The following is an 18,960-nucleotide window of genomic DNA, read 5'->3' on the forward strand; positions in this document are numbered from 1 at the left end:
TCATTTTATTTGTGTTTTATTCATCATATGTTAACATTTTATAGTAATTACAGGTTTGTAAAGAATAATTTTTAGCTGAGGAAGCAGTCTGTATGTAATATCAACATTCACATATCTGTGGAACACATTCCATTCATAATTCTGGGCAAAAATGAGCTGCGTTTCCTAGAGAAACTGTCTAATATACACGTGTGCCAGGGTTGCCAACCTTACAATTATGTTTTTACTTCCATACAGCCTTTTTTTTATTATTTATTTTTTTACTGACAATTTTATTTACTGACATTATAAAACAGGCTACATTTATAATACATTTCTTTAGGTCTTATTTACTTCTTATGATCATACATGGATACAGTTGCAGGCTGGATCATTTGCTTTATTGGTCTGAAGCTGGTGTTGTTTTTAACAGCAGTCTTGATAGTCAGAATTCCATTCAGAATGTCTGTAGACAATTGATTTCTTATGTCTGTTTTTACAAGGTTCGTCTAAAAAAAGGTTTGTCTAAATGCAATGTATAATATGATTCTTCTTACAAAAATGAATAGCAATCAGTATTTTAGTGATGTTTCCAATCAATATTCATGGTTTCATAATCCTTTCCAATACAAATTAATTAATTTTTCCATCCGCTCTGGTCTTTGCTTGCTGATTTATGCTGGTTGAACTCTGATTGCCACTTAACTTCAGTTTCTGAATGGACATGTGGTCCTCCTGTGTATAGCTATCTTCACATATTCCATTAAGCCTGAGAGCAATGCGGTCACTCAGATTCAGGTAATCTTTACGCCTCTCACTAAGTTCCATCTGCAGAAAGTCCCGCTCCCTCTCCAGTATTGTAACACTGCCTCTGAAGTTTTCCTCCTCAGCACAGAGTTTCCGGTTTTTGTCTTCCAAGTAACGCTTCTCCTGAAGCAGCTCCTTGAGTTCTCCCTGCAGCTGTCTCTTGTCCTCTTTCAAGTCTGCAACCATTCTAGACAAAGCGCTGCACTCCTTACGCAAATCTTCACTTGTCCTTTCCATGGCCTGCTGCTCGAATAGCAATTGCTTAATGTGATCTTGCAGTCCCTCTTGGATTGTAACCTTGTCTTTCTTCAGCATTTCCATTTGAAAAGACATGGCTTCTTTTCCAGCAATGTATTCCTCTGTTTTCATTTTTAGAACAGCGTTTTCCTCTTTTAACTCTTGCATTCTGTCCATGCATGCTTCCGTCTCTGAATCCTTGATGGAGAGTGATTCCATGGCTTTCTGAGTTTCAGAGTTTGCATCCTGAAGCTTTTGCTTCAATGCCAAGATTACATCTTTCATGCCTGCAACCTTCTCTTCCAACCTCTGCTTCTCCTCAACATTTCTATACCTATCCTGTTTCAAGTGCCTTATTTCATCTTTTAAGGTTCCTAAATTATGCAAAGTCACTTCTTTCTCTTCTTTTAGAAGGCTGTGCTCATTACACATTCTTTGTTTTTCCTCATTTAAAGAATCAACAAGCTTAATGATATCTTGCTTTTCTATCAGGGTTTGACGTATTTGCTCCTCAGCAGAACGTGCTTGCTTTTTGACACGGACATATCTGTGCAGGAGGTGTTTCAGTTCTTTTACAAGAACCCTGTTTTCGTTTTCACTTTGTGAAAGTGTAACCTTTGCAGAGTTGCAGGCTTTTTCCAAGTTTGCTACCATCTCCTGATTTTTACTTTTCTCTTGTGTTAGCATTTCCATTAGCGACTGGACTTCTAGTTCTCTAGATATAAGCTTGTTCCTTTCTTCTTTAATCTCGACATCTTTCCCATTTAATAACTTGATGATCTGCTGCCTATCTGAATCATTTGATTGCAGCTGTTCTTTCAAAGACTGAACTTCTTCCCTGTGTCTTTCCTTAAGGAACTGTATTTTCTCCTGCATGCTTCTGTCTAGCTCACTGATCTGCTTCTCCTTCACCTCCAGCTCTTCTTTCAGGTCTTGGATCTCCTTGGCCAGGTTAGACATACAAGTGGCAGTGTTGGTAGAGGCTTCCACTTTGCTTTGTAACCTTATGAAACACGAGGCCTCGTGCTCCCTTTCTTTTTCCAGTTTGACCTTTTCTATTTCCTTCAGCCGCTCGTTCTCCCTCTGAAGGGTAGCGAGCAGGGCTTGTGCCACAACGTAATTTCTTTCAGGAGCTCCTTCAGACATGAGTTGTCTGTGGAGGTCTAAATTGTCCTTCTCCAGAGACAGCATGGCGTTCTGCAGTCTCTGAACCTGAGTTTCGAGTTCCCGAACCCGACTCGCCTGAGCCTCTTCATTCTTCAATAAACCTTTCATCACAAGCCTCCCGGGTGATGGACTACGGGACTCAAAAGGGTCTTTAACGTGACTTGCAATCCCACCAGGATAAGCCTGAGCATTGTTCCATAACATCTGGAGCTCCTCTGCTAGATCTAGCTCTCTTCTGTGGGATTTTTCAAGTTCATTTTTCAGCCTTTCTCCAGCATCACTGATGCTGTCCAACATCTTCCAAAGCTCATCATTACAGTCTGCCTTCTCTGTAGACATATCTAGACAGCTCTTAGTTGGGGATGAGGAGTACACTGATCTTAGCATTGAGGCTGCAGGTGAAGACACTCCAGATGGCATACCAGAAGATTCCATAAAGTTCACTTTGAGTAATCCATCCACATTTTTGTGAAGGACATTGTGCCATGTGAGGACAGCGTCGCTGTTAATTTTACAAGCACGGAAAGACGATTCCAGGTGATCAGAGTCACTGAGGCTCTGGTTCATCTTGACGAGAAGATTACTGAGATTCTCAAAGTGTCTGGCTTTATCAGCTGATGTAGTGGTCTTTGGGTAGCAGATGGGAGACTGACTTTGGCATCCCTGAAAAAACACAGTCAAACAAGTGAATGGACGAGTCTGGCTAATAAATATAGACGAACAAGTGTTCTGCTTTCTGATTGACTGCACAGTGGTCCAACACCACTAGTAATCCATCTGCTTCTAATTCATCTGTATTTGCTTTACTCAGAAGTTACCCTAGTTGTTTGCAGTTAAAACATTTCTTGTTTGTGTGATTTTTGAATTTTGCTTCAAAGTTATTTTAACAAACTAAATCATTCCATAAATCTTACCTGTTTTGCCGTTCCATTACCTATAAAGGTCTGAAATGTGCAGTTTTGTAAAGAAACACATGTTACAGCAAACATGTATTTTCATTTTATATCTGGTACTACTTTAGGTTAAAGAATGTGCTAAGTTTCTGTGCCTCTCTCACAGGGAATCATTTCCACTTCCTCGATCATTTCACCTCAGCAGTGACTGGTTATGATTTAATGACCATTGAGGTTTATCACCCTTCAGGTGAAATGAACAAGGTAGTGCAACATTACCTAAAAGCAAGTCTTGCAAACAGATGTATTTATTCGTGTTTTAAATAAAAAATAATTGGTTACTATAGTGTTTCTTTTAAAACTTGACATTTGAAACCTACATAATGAATGGGCGTGCACAACAGGTAAGATGGATGGAATTATTTTAACTTTTTGAGAAGGCCTTCGAGGTCTTCTTGAGGAAGTCATCGCTACAGATAGAGTTGTGTTCCAGAGACAAAGCCATATAAAGCTGTTGAATGTTTGTTAAGCATCAACAGATAGCACTTACAGGGCAGGCATTCCTCCGAGTTTTCTTCCTCAGGGAATCGAAGGCCAGGAGTTGAATTTGGAGGTCCTGGAGAAGAGAGACAAAGAATTTTGTTTTGGGCAAAGACAACATTGAGTTTACATGGACAAGTCATGACAGTTTTCCTCATGATGTTTATGCCGTACTTTTCAGGAAATGTGTTGCTATGCTGTTCTGATTTAGGAAAAAAGGTCAGCTGTAACAATTCTGATTACTCAATTCATATTAATTTAGGGGAGGGGATATGTAAATGTCCGCAGTTGCCTAGTAAGAACGACTCTGAATATCGTGAGGAGAGCTTCATGCGTTGCCATGAAGATTACAAAAAATTAATAGAAAAGAATGAACTTGTCGCACACATTCCGAATTATCACACATGACTTGTTTGTGTTTCGTTACCTTTCCAACACACACACACACACACACAAGTATATAAAATAAAACTTCTACTAAGTACAAGTTTTCCTACTTAAAAATAGATATTCATAACATCTAAAAGTTTTATTTAATTAAACAAACAGTATGATCCTTAGGCCTATATGAATATAAGATTGAGAACAGGGGGATATGTTAAAATACATACGAGGTTCCTGAGCAGCTTCATGCACTGGCAGTTCTATAGGCGGAATACCAGGCTGAGCATCCTAATGTTCCTGTACACATCTGCCGGTCCCTATACCCTGCCTCTGTTCCGATAAACCAGTGACTGCTGCTCTGCAGCTGCGGTAAAAGTGCCAGGCGCAGAATCCGCTTAACACACACAAACACACACACACACACACACACACACACACACACAATGTAACGTGGATGTCTTGTAATATTATAAACATTCAAACAAAAGTCTTTATTTAAAGCTATATGGTACATTTATGTTGTTTGTTAACTATATCCATTACTTATTACACAATATGCCAAGTGATGCTAACAATTCATTCCAGTTCTGTACGGTGGAAGAAGAGGTGGAACTCGGTTGTTCCTGGGACATCTTAAAAGAATTATAGAAAGAACATACTACTACTACAACTACTACTACTAATAATAATAATATGAGGCTAAAAGTTTGGTTAGTTGTGCTTAACAACATGCATTTATACAAACATTAATAATAGGCTATACGAGAGGTTAACATTTGCAGCATCTTTTGCATTCGTTCTTGTGTGCGTTTGTGGTTTGGTACGGCTTTGCTGAGGAATAACGTGAGATTCTACCAGTTAAACGGGATCTTGACTGCTGAAATCTCATGAGACAGAAGCACGATTCCTGCTCCAGTTTACATGGGTTTTTACAGCTATTTTTATCGTTAGAATGTGATTGACCCTGCCCTTAAAGTCGCGCTTAACAAAGGACGTTCTTTTGCTGTTTCACGATGTATTAGTGTGACAACATCACACAGTCATGACTGTAGAGTCAATTTTCACATGCATGTAAAACCAGCCATTGTGTTTTTTTCTGCTGAATGCAGGGAGGGGTAGTGTAGCAGGTTCTATTTAATAGAAATGTGACTGCAAACAGGTGGACTACAGCAATCTAAACAAGCAAGAAAATAATGCAATGTTTGATACTTGTCATCTTGTGTTTGAGCCTAAATGGAGTTCTGAGCTGTACTGTAAATACCAGATAGAGAGCTGGTTAGCGCATGTTCTATGACAACTAGGTAGAAGAACACAGCATACAATGGGACAGGTTACCAGGGCAGTGGTTGGATTACAGAGGAGGTTGTAAAATGTAATTGATAATCAAGATTTTCTAAAAATGGTAAAAACTTCATATGGAGCATCAGTTTTTTTTATGTCCTAGAACACATTTTCAGGTCTAAGTAAATATTACCTTCATCACAGACTGGGCTTGAGCTTGCTGTCCCAACAGAGTGTCAATCGGATTATCTGAAAGTATAGAGAAGACCTGGAGCTGAATTCACTCCTTGCCTGGCATACGGAATTTACACCACAGGCCCAATTCATCACTGTTTGAGAACAGGGGCTAGTCACAGAGCTGCATACACTAGACTTTGGTAATTACTCCCATAAAAACTTACTGCTGTATTCTACAGTATATGCTGTAGTAAAGTGTTCATTATACCAGCGTTAAATACGATTTACAGCAGCATGTGACTGTGGTAATGTTTAAAAGGGTAGTTTTAAGTTTTGAATATCAAAGTCAAGAACATTATTCACTCAAACCCTAAGCTCTTGAATGGGCCTATTCACATTATTTTGGTGACCAAATCATCACAAATAATGCCTAAGTGGAATTCATAATAGGCTGTACTTATAAAATACTATCAATCAGAAATGTGTGATGAAGAGTACAACAGTGTAAAATAAAAATAATCCGAGTGTGAGCATGGGTCATGAGTAAAGAGAAAGTTATTTTGTCAGTGTCTTCATGTTTTACTAATAGTTGTTACCTGGTATCCAGCCTTCTGCCTCCATTCTGGAAAATTCCAAACCTCTTCAAGCAATAACATCTGCAAAGCAAACGTAAGTGTTATTTTGTTCTATTTTACGTCACAAAATTACCCAAAATGTCATTGTTATATATGAATAGTTTAGCATCTACACAAGGAGACATAAAAAATTGCATTCTGCCCTAAAGCGGTTGAAAGAACTGAATCTATTTAGCCTGGAACAAAAAAGAAAATAATTAGGAGGCTACTACATCCGACGTCCATTAAATCGCTTGATCCGGACTTACTCTGCCTGTTGGGAGGCTAGTAGTTACCTACCGGCCCATTCCTATGAGATGATTTTCCTTGATAACATCCCATTCAGTCAACTGATTCTAATCAGATCGGGTGTAATAATAATAATAATAATAATAATAAATATATTTAAACTTTCTTATTACAAATAACAGTTTCCGATGCTGAATGGAAACAATCTGGAAACAGTATGAAAAGTTCTTGAGGCATCCAAACAAAACTACAATGTTTAGACTCATCCTTCTAGATATAGTACAATATTTTGCAAATGTAAACACTAAACAGCCACACATCTAAAAATAGTTGACAGTGATATAATAACTTGCAAAGTCAATACAGTACTCACCAGAGCTGGAGTCCCCAATCTTTACTAAATGCACTCAACACAACTGTGCAGCCTGCTCTCTGAGCAACACCATTGTTCAGTCTGTTTAAACCACCATTCCCATGGTAACTTGAGCGCAATTATCAAAAAAGCCCCAGGGGCCACGATGGCTTTTCAACAATAAAACAAGCCTATTGGTTGTTCAACGGCTGAAATACTTTCCAAGCTGTCCATGAAAGCCTGCCTGTGCCAACGCAGGCCTCAAGGTCTCTCTAGTTTAACAAAAATAAATCAATGACATCTCTTCAAGATACTGGAAAAGTTCCAGCTTTTTGGGGAAAAATGTGAAAACCAATGCAAAGTCCTCATAAAACAGTTTCAACTTTTACAGCCTTAATAAAAGAAATAAAATAAAATTCAAAACACAGTAACACCACAATTGTTTAACAGGCTACACTATCATGTGGAAGACAGTAACTTCTGTCAGCCTTCCTTGGTACACACCTACATTTATGCATCTGAATTTTCTTCAGAGATTTGGGTCTTTGGAAGATGAATTTTGGCACACATGTTGGTATGTTCTTTAATTATCAGCCTTGATCACTTATTGTTGTTTGCATACTTTACCTGCCATTACATCATGGACTGGAAAATAAATCCTGGTGTCCCAACAGCTTCAATGGAAAGAACTCCAGGTCTCTTTATACCAGGGCCTTTTTAGAAGTTTCAGACTGTACTGAGCCCTCCAGCAGGCACTTTGTGTTCCTAGAGCAAAAACTCGACTGGGTAAGCTTTCATTCAGACCCAGGGCAGTCATTTGGAATTATTGTTATTGTGATAACTACATGCTACTGCAACTGACCAACACACCTTCCAATAAAATGCAAACCAGAAAAGTACTGAGGGAAAGGCATACAGTGCATATTAAACACCTGCAACCAAAAAAATACCCTTCCTAGACAAAACTGGTTCAAGACAAAATAACACTGTGTAACAAGTTTTTTTTTTTTTTTGTTCCTGGGTAGTAAGTGTTATTTCCTAATTGCTTATGCCTCAAAAGTATAGAAAATGGCTATTATTCCCCACAAACTTTGCTTTTGTGACCAGGACAGTGATATTTTGAAATTTACCTATTTCCAATGAGAAAACGGGCGAATTTGTGTCTTTTCGTTCACATAAAGTCAGAAAAAAACAACATATGAATCCAAATTAACATGTATTTATACTAAAGTAATACAAAAATGACTACAAAAGATTTAGAAGTGAGTAGTTTTTTGAGATTTACGATTATACTGTGAAGAACTACGGCACAATGGGCTGTCCCTCAAAGTCCATATCCTTGATGCTCATCTTGATAAATTCAAGGAGAACATGGGAGCGTACTCGGAGGAGCAAGGCGAGCGCTTCCACCAGGATATTCTGGACTTTGAACGCCGCTACCAAGGACAGTATAACGAGAACATGATGGGAGACTACATTTGGGGGCTGATTCGTGAAAGTGATTTACAGTATAATAATAGCCATTTTCTATACTTTTGAGGCATAAGCAATTAGGAAATAACACTTACTACCCAGGAACAAAAATTGTGTTACATAGTGTAATCATTGTAGCGTACATTCACTAAGGCTGCCATCTTTAAATCTATGAACTCCTCTGTTTAATCCATAAACTAGAAACTAACATTAAGCAGCTGACATGTTTGTATCATTTATCCCTCTCTTAGCTTATTCTCACCACAGTGAAATGTCCTGCTTAGATCATATGGGGAGGCAATGGGAATTATGTCCGTCATGCAAGTTCCACAGCAAAGCAGGCATAGTTGTTGTATTAACGCTTCTGTGTGGAGTAGTGGTTAGGGCTCTGGACTCTTGACCGGAGGGTCGTGGGTTCAATCCCTGGTAGGGGACACTGCTGCTGTACCCTTGATTGCTCTGGATTTACCTAGATTGCTCCAGTAAAAACCCAACTGTATAAATGGGTAATTGTATGTAAAAATAATGTGATATCTTGTAACAATTGTAAGTCGCCCTGGATAAGGGCGTCTGCTAAGAAATAAATAATAATAATAATAATAAATGACAATGGATGTAGTCCTGCCTTGCGCCCTGTGTCTGCTGGGTTAGGCTCCTGCTCACCACGACCCTCTATAGGATTAAGCAGTTACAGATAATGGATGGATGCATGTGGAAAGGGAAAAGCTTAAACTGCAGTTCAGGAATCAGATTTGAGGAAGGCATTTCTACAAACAGAGTTGCTTAGTAACAGGATAAGATATCACTGCTTTTATACTGGCTGATTTCAAAGACAAGGGTGAAGCAAGACTAGAGTTCATTTTTCAACAAAGACATTGTCAAGCTACAAATAATTATAGATGCTGTGTCCAGATAAAAATGGCTTCAAGAGTAATGTCGTTTGGGTTGATAAAATAGTGTGCAATGCCATTTTTCATAGTGCTGACACCATTGTGTGGTTTTGGGTCTATGGGAAGTAAACAATGATAACAAGATGTTTTACCTAACAGGAGGTAATTCAGTTGTTTTGCTCAGGTGTAGTAGCCCATACTTTAACGAAAAACTTTTACATACAGATGCAGTTAGACAAAAACACATTTACATTTGTGTAAACGGGCGGTCTCTCACGTGACTGATTCATTTGTAGACAAATCGCGGTCTTGACATAACAGTACATTGTCCAATACAACTATAAGCCATTAACCTTAAGCAGATGTACCTATTACGCAGCACTTTTTTTTACAAAAGGTGTGACATTTGTTACATACTTAGAATCCTGTGTTCAGTTTTGGTCACTACAGTATAAAAGGACATTGTGGTTTTGGAGAAAGTTGAGAGACAAGCACCTAGACTATACCTGGAGTTATTTTTATTTTTCTGAACCCATTTAGCCAAGACAATAGAAAGGTGTTTTATAAATGCCCCCCACCCTCCCCCACACAATATTTGCTAACAAACTTTAATACTGAAAAGGAAAAGCAATCACTCTTAGTATTTTATCTAATTTTATCTTGCTTTTTACTGTTACAAAGACCTAGGTGGTCCTAATACATGGACTTGCTAATGAGAGGTAAGACCTTGTTTTGGCTTCTTAGTTAGAAGTTATATTTATTACATCATTTCATAACCTTGAACTCCATTTGAAAAAACAAAACAAAACAAAAACATGTTGAGCAGTTTATTTTAGCGCATATTAATGATATGGTCCACTTACTCAAACAAAAAGGAACAAATCAACACATTCGCAATCTTTAGTAGAGAACCCAGTGCATTGATAAATCACACCACAAAACAAGGAGGCCAATCAAAATCTCACACTTTAGTCAATTGTATATATGTTTTTGTAATTGAACTAAAAAAGAGTAAATGCTCATTTTCCAATGTGACTTGCTTGTGTTCAGCAAGCTGGAGTGGGACGGTCTATTTTGGGAATACGGTGACCACGTCGTACCCCTCTGGGGGGGTGACCCGCTCCCTGGCGTGCTTCTCACAGTAGATCTTGTCTTCCACAAAGAAGTGTCCCTTCTGCTTCAGGTTAATGCCGCAGTCGGTACACATGTAGCATTCGGGGTGACGGAACTTGTCCCTCAGCTTAACAACCATCCCCCTTGAGAAAAATAAAAGATGCCATCAATCAAAAGCAATATAAAGCTGAATTAAAACACACAGCCGGCTTACTTACGGTATGCCAAGTGATCATTTAGACCAATACCAAATGAATTTACAGTAGATAGCTTCAAATATTTACAGATATCTTTAAATATAACAATATCTTCAAATAATTAGAGATATCTTCAAAATCATTAAGTACATTTAAATACATTTAGAGATATATTTAAATATAGTTTCAAAATAAGATACCTTCAATGCATTTTAAGAATTAAGAATATATTTTGAGATATCCTAAATACTTATTTTGTCTTTAAATTAATTACAGCTTCATTTCATTTTGAGATATCTCAAATGAACTTCCTGTCTAACTCTTAAGTACTGTACATCACAATTAACCAGTCCACCTTCTTCACAAATACATCAGTAAGAAATACCTCGTAGAACAAAAGTATTATTTCTTATATCTACTAGGGGTTGTAGTGAGAGGGTAATGATTACATCAGTACATGGAGGTTAGACATGATTCTGGGAGCTATACTGGAGGCAACAATGTGCTTTAAAAGAGAGTTTGAAAAAGTCACCAGACAAACAGAAAATGCTACAAAGTGCATCAAAACAACAAGAACAATACATTAGGTCAAATGATTCGGATATTTCTAATGGATACTTATATCTACATTTTCTGAATATAACTTTTTTTTTTAACCTGTTAAATGTATTATGTGAGATTTGTATACTTTTCCATTGTTGTTTCTGCTTATTTCATTACTTACAAGGACTTACAAGGCAGACTAATGTAGATCTTCAACCACAGGGGCTAATTCTGAAATGACTCTTAAAAGTTGAATGTTTCTGATGTGAGGTGGTTTTAGAAATTGCCAGATGTACAACTGCAATTTCAACCCCCTCTTCAACTGTGACAACTGTAACTAAGTAAATAGAGAATCACATACACCAGCAGCCAGTGTAAACTCTGTGCAGGCATAAGATATATCTTTGGTTAATCAGCACAAGATCACTATGTACAACCGGGCAGTGGGCTGGGAAACACAGTCATCAAAACAAAACCCTGGATTCAATGAAAAGTGTTGCTTTGGCAAAGCCATATACTTTGATTGAATTCAGGCCTTGGTTATTCTAAACACATGCACACCATTTCAGTGACCATTCTGAACACTTACACAATGCCTGATCCACACTGATCACAGAGGGGCAGCTTTTCAATATACCCAACAGTGGAACCTATCTTTGTTGCAGGAGCTCTTACACTTCTGAATCCCGATGGCTTATCAACATCCCCTAAAAGTAAAAAAAAGAATTACTTTTGAAGACATCGAAACTAAACGTTTGTCATTGAATTTGAGTTTCTTACAGTACAGTATTTCCTAATCCAGCACCATTGAGTGTATAATAGTTATGGATGAATAGTGATGAAACTGAGCTTCATTAAACTTTCGGTGCTTCCTGTTTTCTTTATTTGTGGAAAACCACAACGGTTTCATTTCTGCTTTTGTTAATTGGTGTTCTCACTCTGTCAGAAAGCAGACCTTGCTGGCATGGGGAAAACATAAAGCAGCTTTAATGTTTATAAGTAACCTTAGAAGAGATTAACAAATAGTATGAAACTAAGAAGATGTTTCTCGCTTCTCATAATTTTAGCCACAGCTCTACATGGCTTGCTTATAGTATATGGCTCATACCATCAGTCTCCAGGATCTCCTGCAGGACTTTGAAGGAGGCAGACTGTCTGGGAGGCTCCACAGGCTCCTGATTCTCCTGCAGCATTTTATAAACCTCTGACTCGGTGTCTATTGCTAGTTTAGCTGTCGGTTTCTGGGATTCTATGCTGAAAAGGCAATAAAACAGATAATACGTTATTAAAAACACCTGACGCGCTTCAGAATGGAACATGTGAATTGTGTCAGCTCTTAAGGATGGCAAAAACTTTCTCTTGCCTGCTCAAAGTGCACATACAGTAGGCCCCCATCAACAGTGACGTGTACAGATCCATTTTGAATGCAAACATACACAATGTATTCTGCATCATTAAAAGCAGTATTTGTGTCTTTACAGATGTGCTGCACAGTGCTTTATACTAAATGCAGAACTGAATCTGGTACAAGGTTACTGTGAAGGTTGTATAAAAGCTATCATATACTTGTATAAAACATGTTCCCCAAACTCTTTATTTCTTTGATATCTTGATAACCAAGGACCACAAGTTTGTTTTCCAATTATGATTTCAGGTACACTGCTGCCAAGTAAAAGGAGTCAAATAAGAAGTGTGCCAAGTTTCATTCTTGTTATGGTATTGATTGAATTGCAGCCCTAATATGAACAGCTGTGTGAACATTTTATGTACAGTGATCGCATTGCCCTTCTCGTGCTATACAGTGTCTTCCACTAAAGTAAACATTAATTCAGATTGCCTTGTTTGGGCCATCCCTTAACACACCAAGAATTGGCTAAGCTCATTTAATTACAATATCCATAAAGGGTAACCCTTAAGTATCTAAACAATGATTTGAGCAGACACACACGCTGCTGTTGAACTATTAAAACATTCACCTTCATTTAAATGTTACACAGTAAGCCTCCAAACACAATTTTTGACAATTTTCAGCTCCACTGGGATTACAGTATATCAGGCATGTCAAGGGGCGAATACAACCCTTGTACTTAATTTGAAGGGGTCTCTTTGGCCATGTGCCCTGAGAACAGGGTTTAATACAAGTGCTTTTTCAACATTTGGACAATATAGAGCTCCATATACATCAGGGGTGTCCAATCACAGTCCTGGAGTCATAATATTTTAAAACAGGGTGGAAGCGGGCAACAGAGTTTTTTCTGATGCAAGTGTGAACGGTAGGAAGGGGGGCCCCATGGTATTACTGTATTATACAGTTTTGTAAATACAGTTTACACAAGGTTTCAGAAGCTCACACAACCGGACTTCAAAAGACACACAACTGTAAGTAATAGTAACCAAACTTGCTGGTTCAATTAAGCTAGACCAAAATGGATAAATTAATTTTTTTTTTTAATGCAGTTTTTAACTTGAAATGTGTCAGTAAAATCAAAAACAACAACAACAAAAAAACATATATTTTAGCAAATATTTTAGGTCTTTTCACAATTGAGTTCTGCAAGTACAGTATGTATGATGGGTTTCTAAAAGAGGCTTTATTTGCTAATGGAGTTGGATAGGCTAGACCCTTTCCTACCAGTATGCTGCATCTCTAGCGAGTTTCAATGTGAAACCAAACTATATTCCTAGATCTCTAGAGTCCCTTAAAATCTCATTGGTTTAACTGCTCCAAATAAACTTGCTGTGAAAAATGTTCACCCATATAATTATTATATATTTTTTTCAATGCAAGATAAATTCAAGACATACTATCCATATCTGTGGAATTGCCATTTTTGTACAGTTAAAGGTATTCTCAATTTGTAATTTTATTTATTTATTTATTTTACACCAGCAATATTACCTCTAGTGAGCCATTGGGGATGTGCGCTGGTAATTCTCTTCCCCTTCACTGTTTCAGAGGGGAAGAAATTACCAGTACACCCCCCCTCAAGTTCTTGTGACCCATATCAAAGATTAAAATACATTCTTAAAAAAAAAAAGAGAGAGATTCACAAATGGGTGAAAAACAAAATCAAAAAGACAGGATTGGTTTAATTGTGTTTTTCAAGATACAAATATTTTGGTGTGAAATCATGCATTTTGCATTAAATATTACCTGGTGCATATATAATAATAATCACAGTGTGATACCAATGTCAAGTAACACATTTGTTTTTGCAGTGATGTGTGCAGCCAGTGTGGAAAACGGCATGTTTAAAAATATACAGTGGGCTTCTAAAATATTAGGACATTTTCAGGAGTGAAATACAGTATGTCAACATCGCAGGCTGCACGGGCAAAGTAAACCTGCCTTTGCCTACATATTGCATTTTTGAGACAATTTTGATTCAGCGGCCAGCCCAGTAGGGCACAATGGGCCATCGAGATGGCAAATAGTAGTCACAATGGCCCTGGATAAGAGACCTGGCAGGTACCAAGACGAGAGCTTTTCATCACAACTCGCACCTCAGTCCTGACCTGAACACCCCCATTCAGTCCTGGGCCTCTCAAGCGGAGACAAACAACTATGCCAAACTGTGTGGGGTTCATGGTGTGATGTGTATTACATCAATGTCTACTAGGGGCTAGGTTCAGACCATCAAACATTTCACTTCACCTTTTCATGAACCCAGAATCCTTATCACACTAATACCTCCTAACACCTAATGCTGAAATTCCTAATGTCCTAATATTTTTGAAGCCTACTGCAACATAGTCCACACACACATACACGCACACAGTGATGTGCCGTTACCTGACGAGATCAGGGTTAACTGTGGAGATCTGGCCCTGTAACGTATCCATAATGTTGGCCTGTGAATAGAGCTGTAAAGGGGAGTTAAATTGCATGTGTAAGACTTTGAGTCCCGGCACCTCCACCTCCACCGGGCTTTTGGGGCAGTAGCGAGCCGCCTGCTTCAGCTCTCCGGGGCCCACGCGCACCTGGCTGCTGACGGAAGACGTGCTGTGCCACCTCTGCAGGACAGGGGGGGCGGAGAAGGAGGAGGTGGGGGAGGAGGAGGAGGAGGAGGAGAATGGCTTGTGAGGAGCATAGACAGAAGCAAAGGGAGCTTTGTACCCCCATGTGGGGGACAGAGGGCTGGAGAGGGCACAGGGTTATACAGGGCAAGTTCAGAGGGAGTTCAGAATAGAGAAATTCAAAGCACGCAAGCAAGCAAGCAAGCACCGGGAGGGAATTCATGAAGAGAACACAAAGAAATATTGTCAGTGGTTAACCACGTCATTAAAACAGCACTTTGATAAGCTGAACAGGTTTTATAAAATGGGCATGCATGCTCCATTACTCACGCAGAGGGTTGTTTTGTAGCTTATTTGTGATGGGGTGGACTGTAAGACTAAATAAGATGTGCAACTGCAAAGTCCATGCAAAGTTTCAGGTAACTATTTCCCAAGATAAAGCTTTAAATACCTCAGCCAGCCAAGTGTCTGTGCCTTCTTATTATTGTTCTGTGTAAATGATTGTTCCCTATTAAAAAACTATTTGCATTTGCCCATTGCAATTTACTGAACATTTCCGTGATAGGTTTTGGTATTTTATTACTATTATTATTTTGCCATTTACATGCATGTTATGGGACAATTCTCTCAAACTCAAATTCAATCTAAATTCAAATTTCAACATTAGAATATTTTTTTTTATTATCAAATAGCTTAAAAAAATCAAAAATGAGTCCCGTATTACAGCAATCTTGGGAGGAGTAAAAAAAAAAAAAGAAAAAAGGCACACCTCCATAAAAATTACCTTATAAAGAAAGCAGTGTGTACAATAGAATGTGTGTTATTCATTAGCCTTATACACGGTATCTTTTTTTATAATCACTTGTGAAAACTGTCTGAGGAATGAATACAAATTCATCATGACTACATTTCCCCCAGTGTTTGCTGGAGTATTCAGATATTTGTCCCAGCACTAGTGGAAGGTACCAAGTCTAAAATAAAAACTATGCACTAAAACGTGTTGCACTAAAATGAGCACATTCAGTCTGTCTTTAAAAGCAAGCAACTGTACAACCTCAAATCAAAAGCATGCCTTGTGTGAGAAAGGATGCATTAGAGGAGAGCACTGAGAACAGTAGAAGCACCTGCTTTGACATGAAGATGTTTTTAAGGGCTGCTGGGTCAGACTGACAGCACGTTGGAAATGGGTGGGTTTCTGGGGAACAAAGAAACAGGCAGTGTTACTGGGATAGGCCCCTGTCTGGGAGGAACACAGACAGGCCGTTCAATATAGGAAATCCCAGGGTCTTCAAGTGCAGGCCACAATGAGGACACAAACTACAGCAAGTAACACTAAGTGTAGCACAGGGCTGTCCACTTACCTGTTCACCTGACAAACTACAGCAAAGAACCCTAAGCGTAGCACAGGGCTGTCCACTTACCTGTTCACCTGATGAGTGGCAAACGGCTCCTTGGCAATGATAAGGGATGCAGCTCATTCAATTTCAATACTTTAAAGCAGTAAAAGAAAGTGAACAGTTTTTTTTTTTTAATCTAGATATTATATATAACTCGCCTTTTCATTTTTTTGTGTCAACTGCTGTGCAGATACTGTGTACTTCTGATGCAACAGAAGTTAATGGCACGGGAGCAGTTAAGGTATCAAAGCTGGCTCAACCACCCCAACCAAAGGGAGGAATTTGATTCAGCATATCTATATTTTAGGTGCTTTAATAACCCTGTACGTAACTTACCAATCCTGAAATATAATCGTCAAGATTAAAAAAATACATATAAACACAGAATAACGGCACAAAACCCAATTCTGTGAGGCTGTAATGCAGTGTTCAGGAAGGCTGTGTGCTGAACTTACGCTTTGCTTGGCTCCGGTGGGCTGGTCTTGGACTCCAGCGTGCTGTTGAAGTTCTGAATGCTCTCGCTGGAGTACAGGCCTGCTGGGTTGTTGTACTGATTTGTCACTACTTTGGAGCCAGTGCTGGGAGTGGTGGCGGCAGCTCCAGGAGAAAACGGCATAGCACTCCGGTTGTGAGCGCTCCCTATGAGCTTCACCTCCTGCATGCAAAGGGGGCAAAGGATAATGAGACGTGGCCTCATGCACGTGTGACAGCGACAGCCATGTAGCATGCAGCACTACCGAACCCTCTGGACTCTGTCAACAATGTGAGCTTTGAGTGTGTATCAGCCAAGGCCCAGCTCTCATTAGCATGACAATATATTGGTATTTCATCTTTCAGATCTTTTTTACCCTCGTGGAACCAATTGTTACTGCTACAGCATTATAAGTTGACTTCCTGCGTTATTAGAACCCTACCTACGCCTTACACAGGAAGTATGAGGAGTCAGGTGGGGTCTAATTATCTGGAACACAGGAAGTGCGTAGTGAAATGAACCCTTCCATTATAGGGTGGTGGCAGCATAAATGTGCTATTTCAATTTAGTCAAAAGTGAAAAACTAAAAGCAGCAAGTTGCGAGTGGTAAGAAAATGTTTTTACAATCTTGGCTAATAGATGGCTTCTAAATAAAAGTATATATTCCTTGCTACTGTACATATAAGGCTCTATTGAAAAAGCTTTAAAACTCAGGAGTTCTGAATAAAATGAAGTTTGCTATTCCTGAAACTGCTCTGGACTATTGGTTGTTTCGTTAACAGTAAAAGAACCAGGAATATCAAACTTGATTTTATTCAGAAAAACAGACCTGTTATACAACCTACCTTAACACATTTTTTGCATATCTGTTATGCATTACTGTAAATTTTGAGATCCTAGAAGTCTTTCTCCAATGCTTAGCAAAAAAACAAACAAACAAACAAACAAACAAACAAACAAACAAACAAAAATCTGCTAAGCATTTGCAAGTTAGCAGGGAGCTGTGACTGCATGTTTATTATTGCAAAGATTCTCACATAGTTTTTCAGGATTTCAAATGCTAGGTCTGGTCCATAACATTTAGCAAGGGTTTTAGAAACCTGCTACATATTTTGTGATGTGTTAAAAAACACTAGCAACCAAACCATCTTTTCATATTTGTTTCCAATTTTGAAAATTCCAATATGTTTTAGTTGCATGCCGGTTCATAACTAAAATGCAAAACCTTCTCTCAAAACATTTAAGATGTTGCTGCTAGTGCATTTCAAATCTGTACCTGATCATTTTGTTTAGTGTTATGAATACACATATTTTAAAAAAAAGTATCACTTTTTGCTAAATATTTTATAACTTAGATGAAAATGGATCTTGGTAAAAAAAAAAAAAAAAAAGTATGGACTGCCTTCTTACAGACAACTTGTGCAGCTGAGCAGAAGTGGCGAATTCCCGCAGCCCAGCAAAAAGCAGGGGCCAGTGGTGATGATGGCTCAATAGAGTGGAATCAAACCTTACACTCCTACCTCTCATCATGGGAATGTACACCATTAGAATCACCGCACCTGGAATACTGCATTGGCCTAATGTGCGAGTATAGACTAATGTTCACTAATAGCTCTATACACACTCACCCAAACAGATCTGATCCTTCACTGCAGCGATTAAGGCAGAAAGGGTTAACTACAACAACACATCAGATATGATCATGAATATTCATCAGAGCTTGCAGTGTAATATTGGGGGGGTGGAGTGGATTGAGGGCAGCACACATATTCCACACCATGGCTATCATTACAAAATTACAGGTAAGAGTATGATACAGATCAACAGGAGTACTGTGCATTCACAGTATCTACAAGTAAACATGTAGAGTGTGATATATCTAGGTTGATGCCCCAATAAATAACTTGTGCTAAATATCCATCTTCAATAAGCGTTTCTATGTTAAGCACATGCAACAATGTAAGGTGACAGCTGGATGGAGAAGCACCTCCATGTACCCCTGCATTCTGCTACACTCAATAAATACTAAAGATGTCCGTACAGGTTTTATCACAATAGGATGAGTGGTTCTCTAGATTTGTAAAACTATAGGCGAGACATGATATAGAAGACTTGGCATTGAAATGTTTAATCACAGTTTCATCAGCAATTCTCTAGATATATGCAAAAATGTAAGTG

The 18,960-nt window shown here is 38.6% G+C and overlaps 2 protein-coding genes across 3 annotated transcripts in view; both read right to left on the reverse strand.

Annotated features, from left to right (window-relative positions):
- Nucleotides 1–9: 9 nt before the first annotated feature.
- Nucleotides 10–7,683, reverse strand: si:ch211-250c4.5 (coiled-coil domain-containing protein 110). Of its 2 annotated transcripts, none has more exons than XM_034030202.3 (5): nucleotides 7,308–7,683; nucleotides 6,062–6,121; nucleotides 5,482–5,537; nucleotides 3,634–3,699; nucleotides 10–2,853 (listed from the first exon to the last, which is right to left on the reverse strand). In XM_034030202.3, exons 2-5 carry the CDS (start codon nucleotides 6,084–6,086, stop codon nucleotides 613–615), a joined length of 2,388 nt encoding a protein of 795 aa, XP_033886093.2. In that variant the 5' UTR covers nucleotides 6,087–6,121; nucleotides 7,308–7,683; the 3' UTR covers nucleotides 10–612. The 2 variants fall into 2 exon arrangements, with proteins under 2 accessions (XP_033886093.2, XP_033886091.2); XM_034030200.3 differs by having other exon boundaries at nucleotides 6,702–7,683.
- A 2,172-nt stretch (nucleotides 7,684–9,855) lies between these two features.
- LOC117418426 (PDZ and LIM domain protein 1-like) overlaps nucleotides 9,856–18,960 on the reverse strand; it is a 48,079-nt gene continuing 38,974 nt past the window's right edge. Inside the window, exons 4-7 of the mRNA XM_034031465.3 lie at nucleotides 16,766–16,965; nucleotides 12,005–12,150; nucleotides 11,486–11,603; nucleotides 9,856–10,299 (exon numbers count right to left, since the gene is read on the reverse strand). Of these exons, the coding sequence (XP_033887356.2) occupies nucleotides 10,113–10,299; nucleotides 11,486–11,603; nucleotides 12,005–12,150; nucleotides 16,766–16,965 (651 nt within the window). The 3' untranslated portion in view covers nucleotides 9,856–10,112. The remainder of the gene's footprint in view (nucleotides 10,300–11,485; nucleotides 11,604–12,004; nucleotides 12,151–16,765; nucleotides 16,966–18,960) is intronic.

The sequence above is a fragment of the Acipenser ruthenus genome, chromosome 13 (genome assembly GCF_902713425.1).
Source record: "Acipenser ruthenus chromosome 13, fAciRut3.2 maternal haplotype, whole genome shotgun sequence".
Lineage (NCBI taxonomy): Eukaryota > Metazoa > Chordata > Actinopteri > Acipenseriformes > Acipenseridae > Acipenser > Acipenser ruthenus.